At 42.0% G+C, this 9,440-nt stretch overlaps 1 protein-coding gene across 1 annotated transcript; it reads right to left on the bottom strand.

Moving 5' to 3' along the window:
- Positions 1-2,713: 2,713 nt before the first annotated feature.
- On the bottom strand, positions 2,714-8,318 carry LOC311026806 (phospholipase ABHD3-like). The gene is made up of 9 exons (XM_084030503.1): positions 7,898-8,318; positions 6,937-7,097; positions 6,639-6,821; positions 5,997-6,042; positions 5,359-5,471; positions 5,047-5,220; positions 4,899-4,947; positions 4,632-4,797; positions 2,714-4,388 (listed from the first exon to the last, which is right to left on the bottom strand). Exons 1-9 carry the CDS (start codon positions 8,015-8,017, stop codon positions 4,183-4,185), a joined length of 1,218 nt encoding a protein of 405 aa, XP_083886629.1. The 5' UTR covers positions 8,018-8,318; the 3' UTR covers positions 2,714-4,182.
- Positions 8,319-9,440: the final 1,122 nt, after the last annotated feature.

Raw genomic sequence — 9,440 nt, 5'->3', positions numbered from 1 at the left:
GCTGCATGCTTCTCCTTTAGCCTGTGTTTCTACAATAATGTGTGTGTGTCCCAAACAACCTCTGCTGTGTAATTTAGTGTTTAAGTTGGAGAGGGGGAACTAACCTCGCAGCAAATATGTGCGCGCAAACAAATGAATTGACACAGATTTGCTGCATGAGATGGTTTAGACACACCGGAGCCACAATCTCCGTCACGCAGATGATCTGTATACAGAAAAAAGCCCTGATAACGAGACTCCGCCGCCATTTTCAGCGAGCTGGTAATGGAAAGATGTTTTACAATCAGTACAAACGGAAAGTATAATATCCTAAACACACAGATGTATGCGTGTGTGTGTGTGTGTGTGTGTGTGTGTGTGGCTCGTTTGCCCCCACTGGTGCTCATCACGTGACTCGCCCACAGTTACCGCCGCCTCACCCTGAACATTGGACAGCTCTGAGATTACACGCCATGTTCGGGCGAACCATAAAGCCGCTGAGCTCTCAGCACGAGAAAGTACGAGAAAAGTATCAAATAGAGAGCCTCTATTAACGGGGGGGTTGTTTCTTTTGACGCACGTCTGGACGGAAGGTAAAGATAAGGACATCGGGCCCTTTGAGAACATCTTTACAGCAGATCACTCACCCAGATTAGATGTGATATTTTCCATTAGACCAATGATTTACTATTAACAACAATGTGATAATCTAGTTTGGTATGTAACACCGTGCCAGGAGTTAACAGGCCCGTGTTCGCAGGTTTGATGGTCATTAAAATGTTACTGGGGAAAACAATAGCAACAAACAATATGTGCCTGCATAGTAGAAAGACAAATTTGCCTTGGGGAGTTATTAAAGAGAGAGAGAAACATCATTTGAAAGCTTTCTAGGAACTTGCAGCTCTAAAGAAGGACAACTGCTGTACTTTGGGGACGATAAGCTTTAGTGCATCCTGTTCAACACATAATGAAAGAAACATTCACTCTCTCCCTCTCGGCCTGGGAAATAATGACCCCATGAGTATCTGCACGCTGCCGGGTTGTGTTGGATTCATCTGTTCTTTTATGTCGCTGATGCAATGGCTGAGAAATGGGGAAATAAGAGGGTATTTCTGTCTGCGTATCAGCTGCACAGGATGGAACATGATGCTGTGCCGATCGGCGTTATACTGATACAGGCAACATACTGCACATACTGTCTCATTACTAATTCATGGCCAAGTGTAACTACAGCTGAATCCTAATAAGATGTAATAGAAACCCGGGGACGGCGTGTGTGTCTCTGACTCTTTAAACTGGATCGTGGAGGGCTTTCTGCCACATGCAGATCATCTTTTTACGTATCGTCATGGCAACAACTGTCGTACCATAAAAAGGTGGTGTTTACACGCCTGCAAAGGTAAGAATTTGCACTTCAAACAGCTCTCTTAACAGCATGGACATGCAGCTCTCCAAGTCACAGGGACAAGTGGTGGACACTCACCTGCAGGCTGCGTGTGGATCAGGAGGGTAGATGAACGTCGGTCCAGCCTACGAAGGCCGCATGGATCATAGGAGCCAACCAATCACACCGAACTGCTCCCGAAATCCACTTTCAGCTGCTTGACCTCCAGACGCACCCGAGCAGATACAAACATGCAGTCTACCTCTCTAGCATTACTACTTCTTCTTCTTCTTCTTCTTCACGCTTTCCCAGCTCACATCGCCTCGTCTGTTTCTTCAGCTTTTAATATTTTTCCTCCTCTTTGGCTCTCTCACGCTCAATCTTTCCTCCTCTTTCTCTATCTGTCAATCTCAGCAGCTCTGGTGTTGAATCATTAACATGACCTGAGGCTCCTCCCATCACACCAGGTAGAGGTGTATAGACAGGAGGAGGAGGAGGAGGAGGATGGACTGGGAGAATACTGAAGTTAGGGAGTGAATCACACTCAGCTGCTAAAATGCACATTTAACAGTTTTTTTTTCAAATGTGTTTTCCCTTTTTAAAACATTAAATAATTGTGATTTTTGCGTCATTTAGCAGTGATGTATTATTTCCTTTATTTTCCCTCCTAAATTCTTATGGTTTGATTTTTTTTTTTTGGAAACCAAAGGGAAACATCCACAGGCTTTCTGCCCCTTCATAATATGAGCTGAGTGAGTGTCTTTCCTCAGAGGCCCATTGACATAACTGACAGAAGGAGTTGGAGAAAATCAAAGCAAAGGGCAACCAGGACAACCAGGAGTTAGAAAGTGCCCACTTCATTAAGGTCCGTTTTTTTTTTTCCACAGAGTAAATGCCACTGGATGTTTTCCAGGCCGCAGCGTCATTAAATGGATCTAAATGAGGCTGAAGGGTTAGCATTGTGACAGAGGGCGTGGGCCTTTATTGTTCACAGTTAATTATTGATACCCTGTCTGGTTAATCAACGACATTAACGACCCCGCCGGTGGCAGATAAAAGGTTCTCCAGTTTCAGCTGTGGAACAGGTGTGTGTGTGTGTGTGTGTGTGTGTGTGTGTGTGTGTGTGTGTGTGTGTGTGTGTGTGTGTGTGTGTGTGATTTTTCCATTAGGACCAAATCACCCATGTGTGTCAATCAAAAAAAACAACAACCCCGTCCTGGATTGTTGCTATCATTAATAGCAACACGTTCTCTGATGAGTTTGCTTCAGTTTCCAAATGACTTCCAGATGTGAAATCACAAAACGGAGATTAAGTTTTCTATTTTTCTTATTCTTTTAATTCAAGTGTAATTCCACAAACAGAAAACAAATACATAGCTCATAATGCCCGGCGTTCTGTCAGGTGGAGGGAAACAATCTTACCACTCTGTGATTGTGGTTACAGCTTATATAGAAGTGAAAATGCAAACAAAACGAATCAAAAACATTTTCCATTAAAAAAATACACAGCAATTGGAGGCAAGTGAAAGTGGTCAAAGAGCTGATGGGCCAATAATAATAATAATCAAAACAACAACAATCATCAATTTATGCTGCCATAATCTTAAGTCACATTTCATGTTAAGAGTTTAGCAGCTTCTGCTAAACATGAGTCATAAATTAATAATACCTTTGTATTATAAAATGTGTGTTATCATCAGTGCACAGTTGGTGATACACACACATAATAAAAACCTCCTGCATTGACTGATTCCAAAACATTCAGTAAAGAGTTCAAATCAGTGATTAAATAAGAATAATAATTAAAAAAAACTCCTAGAACTACAAACTACACATCAAATAAATAGCATGTGGTCTGAATCCAGACGTGATACAGACATTCTTTTATCTGTCGCCCATTTCCCCCGAAACGACAATGTGCATCGGTGACAAATGAAAGGCAGCTCACAACACAAACTCTGAACAATTCGCCATGAAATGATTGACATCAGGTACACACCACCTCAAGTACTGGATACACAGTGTCAGCTCATTCAGCTCTGATGTGCTGCATAATTTACATCGCAACCAAGCACAGTGTCGAAAGCATATACAAGCATACAGTGTTTTTACACCTGTACGTGTCATTTTTTGTTGTTGTTATAAAAACAAAAGCTCAAAGGATGAACCTCTTAGGAATCCTTCATAGTATGCAACGGAGAAATATGTATGTAAAGTATGCATGCAGGGCTGAGAACAATCCTCTCAGGAATGCTGCACTCTTCAAGGAAAACAAGTCTTGTAAAACCAAACAGCTTACGAGGCAAAACAAACTGTACAACTGTATAACTATTCGAATTTTCACATTCAGTTCATTTCTATTTAAACAACATTTTCAAATGGTATCTAACATCGAAGCACTATTTCTCCTATGAATACATTTTGTTTTCGCCACACCACGGTGCACCATGTGAAGTCGGGACGGCGTGTTGGAGAAACAATGTGATTAAAAGCAATTTACAATCTATTGACAATTCATTTTGTGTCTTGATGCAATATTAAGCATTGACATAGTGATGGAATTTTTTTTTTTTTTCAACCTTCTTTGATTGCTCATTAATAGAGAACCTGAGAAGATGAGGAGGTAGATAGCATTGTTGCAGTGAGGTCGTATGATCGTACAATGCAGTCGGTCATTCTCTGTGCAAACGTGGAGGAGACGCAACATTTTCGGTGGTACGATTACGGCATGCGAAGCTGAGCAATGCATTTTTTTGTGAATTGCTGTTCTACCGCTATGATGCCAGGGACTTCGTATTCTTCTGCGGGGCGAAACATGATCAGCTGTCCTCCTCCTCCTTGACGCCGCAGGCCTTCTTGATGTCCGTCGGGTGTTCGAAGGCAGCTTGGACAAACTGACCGAACAGGCGCTCCATGTAGCTCTCACCCCGCGGAAACAAGCCCTGCAAGAAGGCGATGTGCCCGCCGTGGGCCGTCAGCAGCAGGGCGACGTTAGGCAGGCCCTGGATGGTGGTCAATGGGAGGGCTGTGGGTTGAGCAGGACATTCAGTGAGTTAGCCTCACTAAAACATTAGAAAACATCTTTTGCAGCACTGAAATATTGTTTATATATTATATAATAGCACATGATTTCAAATGGACACACCACCCCTTCACAAATTCATAAAATTAATTCAAACCCAGACACACTGTACCCATTTGTCCCCTAGAAGTAACAGAAATGATCACAAAAATGACACTAAATATCACTGCACCCTGTTCTACTCACCATGCTGGGGAGAGAAGGGGTCATCGGCGGCGTTGAGACACAAGATGGGGACTGTTGTGTTGTGGAGTTTGTTGTCGGGGCTGGCGTCGTGGTAATAGTCAGTGCAAGATTTATAACCAAACAGCAAAGAGGTGAAGCGTTCGTCAAACTCCCGGATAGTCTGCGCCTGCATGCGAGGGACGAGATGAAGACGGACAGCCATCACACATACTGCAAAGGGAGATAAGACACTATGACGGAGAAGTAAAGTTGAAGAAGTGGCCGTACCTTCAAGACATGGTCGATGTCCACCACTTTCTCCAGTACATTCCTGTGCCTTTTTTTTTATTAGAATTAGAATTAGAATTTTTAGCTTTTTAGAGTCAACAGAAAATTGTGAATCTGAACTTGTGTATTTAACTGCAACGTATCTGACCTGGTGACAGCCTGACACAAGCTGTTGGTGAGGTATTTATTGAAGAGCAGCCAGTTGAGTGGTTCTTCCATTGAGGCGGCGGACTTCAGTGCATTCCAGGCGACTGAGATGGTGACACCTGCCACCATCCCCGACTCCGTACGCTTACGGGCCAGATAGTTTAACAACAACATGCTGCACAGGGCGGGAGAAGGGCGGGGGGAAAAAATCAAAAACAGGAAAGGACCACAGCTATTTGACAAGTAGACAGAAAGGAAACAGAGACAGGATAGATCTGACCATAACCGAGAACAACACTGTGTACCAACTCACCCTCCCAGGGACACACCAGCACCGAGCACGGGGGCATGTGGGTGAAGTCCTTTGATGTGGTGCACCACACGCTCCAGATCTGAGGTGTTGGCTGCACAGTAGGTGACGGGCGTCTGCAGCGAGCAGGGGGACAGAGGAGGAGCGTTACGTGCTGTGTTCAAGTGCCAGATTTTGTGTGTTTGAAAAGAAATCCAGTGGAAAGACCAGGACCAACGCTGCCTCGGTTGGCCTCTCTAGCATTTCAAAGATCCCTTCGTTCCGACTGAAGACGTAAATATTTAAAACGGTTGTTTTCCTCGAACAGGAGTACATAGCGTGTCTGTTGTGGGGACTATTTTCAGTCCCGGATTAATCCAAACATGGTGCTCCAGTGATTATTTACAGCAGCAGGATGGTGTACGTTTGACTAAAAACAAACTACAGTGCCCAAGTCCATCCTTATAGAGAAACATGTCACCAAGAACAGCCATGCTAATCGTTTTTTTGGACAGCAATGGAGATCTGTGGCACAGACATACAGTATAAGATACACTTAACTTGTTCATCTGGGGCGATTCGAACCCGGATGACAGTTTTTTGTTCAGAGATGTAAACAGCAGCAGTATTAAATGTGGCCTGGTCACAGTTGTCATACGTACCAACAACTCCTCCCCTCCAAGCCCTCTGTTGTTGAAGACCACACATCTACAAAAGAACATTTCTTTGATTATATATGATAGTAGTTACTGGACATTAAATACCATATAATTCCACTCAGTCACGTCACGTAAGTTTCCTGCTTTACGTATAGGTCGATGTGAAAATGGAATGCCATGATTATCCTGTCCAAAATAATTGTGATTGATGATATCATCCTTTTTATTGCATCATAGATTTTTTTTTTAAAGATCATAAAGGACCGATAAAAAATGATTAAAAAATAAAATTACATTATAACAACATTATATGAGTCTATTTTTCACTTCTCTGCATGATGGTGAGCTAGACAGCTATGAAATATTTAATACAATATTCACAGATTATCCAAATAATGTAAATTCACTGCTATCAACTTATCGTAAGTGGGGTTTTTTTTAATCATGATCTGCTATTAAATCCTATATCATCCCATCACTATACTCCTTTAATTCACACATTCCTGTAACTCCTTCAAGGTAATTTCACGTCTGATTTAATAACAGAATATAAATGTTTAGGGTGTTTACATTTCACTTCTGATATTTGCATACATTAAAAAAGTTAAAATTTAAGAGGTGAGACAGGTGAGGAGCACAACGGACCTGTAGCCATTGCAGCTGGCCTGGCTGATAGCATGGAGCACGTAGGACTGCTTGCTGTTGCCTGTCAGGCCTGGGAGGATCAGCACTGTTGGGCGGGTAGAGGATTCTGGGTAATTTGCGCTGTCCTGATTGTCCACCCAGTCCAGAGAGATCTGACCACCATCAACCGTACGGATCAGCTCACTGATGGACAAATGGAGGATTACTAGTACACGTAAACTTACATACTATAAAAAATATAGAGATACTGTGTCAATGATCATAACAAAACGAAGCTTGTGCAGGAGGTTCGTCCTACTTGCGGTACGTGACGGGGGGTTTCGACTTGAGGACGGAACAGACGAGGGTTTGAAGCCGGCCTCCCCAGCACCACGGGGTGGGACTGAAGGGCTCGGCCACCACAGGACAGTGCTTGTGCAGGAACGCACTGAAAGCCTTGCTCGAGACCAGCACCGGTGTCTGAGAGGGAAACACAAAACACAAGCGTCTTGAAATGAGTACTAACTTGTACTGAGTACAAAAGGCATGGAGCTTCAAAACAGTGTTTACAAAACCCGACAGACACATCCTACCTGTTTACTGTTGTATGTAAAACTATTATGCACACTTTCATACTTTATGTGTTGTAATGGTAGTTAACTATCCCATAAACATCTGAACTATTACATAAAAAGCATATAATATGAGTATAATGTGGTATTAAACCAACATTTGAATTAATTGATGAGTAAATCAGCAGGTTACTTTATTTCAACCACACTTTTAACACGTTTACTAGTTTAATAATGTAGTTATCAACAACCATAACTCCTATGAGACATCCATAACATGCACATGAAGTACAGTTTGATATATTTAATCAAATATTACAACTAATCAAGCATTATTCACCAGTTACAGATGTTTTATGGTAGTTATATTTGCTGACAACTACAATATACATACTCACAAATGTCATTACATCTCCTTGTGACTATGTTATAGTTTATAAAGCATCTATGGATTGTTCGTGTGCTGGTTATAAATGCCAAATATAGGTTAAAATAAATAACTGTCTGTATATAATGTTGCATGAATGTTTTGTAAACACAAAGTAACATTAACATTAGGCCAACGTTTCATATACAATAAAAAAAAAATCACATAACTCAAGTAGTAGTAGTCAAATCAAGTAGATACATAGAAGAGAGTAGAATAAAATCATACAAATGCTTGGCTATTGTGCAATCTAACCGCTCACCTTTACCACAGTGACTGACCTGACACTTGCGGCCCCACAGATAGTACATAGCGGCCGTGAGGGAGCAGATGAACACCGTGTAAGGTCTGGAAACCAACTCCCAATATGTTCTCCATAGCTCCAAATGTGATAAAAACATGGCTATTGTCTATCCCGTTACCCGCGCAGCGGAGTGCGACCCGGCTAGCTTACGGTACTTAACGGCTAACGACTCCTAACCGACACAACGGCACCAGACAACTGACAAGGGGGGGGACGTGTGTCGATATTTTTTGCAGTGATGCCCGTAAACCTGCCTTCATCACCAACAGCTAACGTTAAAGATGTTTTACAGCCGCTGCTTCGCTCCGAAACGTCCCATTACTTCAGACAGGGGAGGGGAAAATGCCGGCATCCAACTGCAGGGGCGGTTTTCATTGGCCGTTGTCTCTCCCCCAAACTGCCCGCTTCCTGGTTCTCAGACCTTCAGCGAAGATCGTATGTTGAGAGAGACGCCTCCGATAGGCTCGTTGGAGATAACGGGCCCTCGTGCGCAGAATCGATGCATGGAGCCGGTGCGTCCGACTCTATCACCCCCGACTTGCTCTGACGTCACGCACACATGGGCAACGATAACCTCACGAGATCAAGGCGGCGGACACAGGAGTCAGGGGGGACCATAGATATAGGGGGGACTGCAAGACCCAGGGGCATGATGGGAAACACTGCTGCAGCTGGCAGACGCCTCATCTGATTGGCTCTTTGACTTGACAAAAAAACACCATATTTAGTAGCAAATGCACATTTTATATAACAAAAATAATAAGAATAATGATAAGTAAAATAAAATATGGTGACAATAAAATAATAATCATAGTAGTAGTAATAATAGTAATAATAATACAATAATAATAGTAATCATAAAGGTAATAATAACAATAATAATAATTGCACTCATCGAAACGAGCAATGATAAAGACTTCTTCTTCTTGTCCTCCTTATGTCATTACTAAATATTAAGCGATTATTTCATTGTACCCTCTCTTTGCAGACCCTCAGGAGACCTGCAGATTCAAGGTTATGTGTGGCAGTTATTTCAGAGTAATTTGATTAATAGCACATTTGTGCATAATGAAACAAAATTACATTAAAAATTATAGTTTTAGTGCCTGTAACATTTCAGCTGATGACTGCTCACATGGTGCATATTCATAAACAAATGTGCGTTTGATTAAATTATTGCAAACTAACGAGCTTAAAGCACATGGAGGATTCAAAATGCTGTTGTTGGTTTCTGAGGTTCAGTGGAAAACACAATTGGAGGTCCATGTGATGTGCATTTCTTCCCCCTTTTTCCCTCACATATTGATTGGATGTACTGTATTATTATTACATCTGTGATACAAACTAAGCCTAATTCAAATTGTCATTTGCAGGAGCTTAAGAGAAAAAAAATAAACTAGTGAAATTGCAAACCATGTAGGTGTTAGAGGTGTTGCATGAAGCAAGAAGAGAAATAAAAAATGTATTTAAATTATATTCCAGACCTTTACATTTCTTTGTGAAGCTCTAAAAAGAATAAC

Source organism: Eutrigla gurnardus, assembly GCF_963514095.1.
Source record: "Eutrigla gurnardus genome assembly, chromosome: 16".
NCBI classification, from domain to species: domain Eukaryota; kingdom Metazoa; phylum Chordata; class Actinopteri; order Perciformes; family Triglidae; genus Eutrigla; species Eutrigla gurnardus.
The sequence above is the reverse complement of the archived record's forward strand: the minus strand, read 5'-3'. Positions and strand labels throughout refer to the sequence as shown.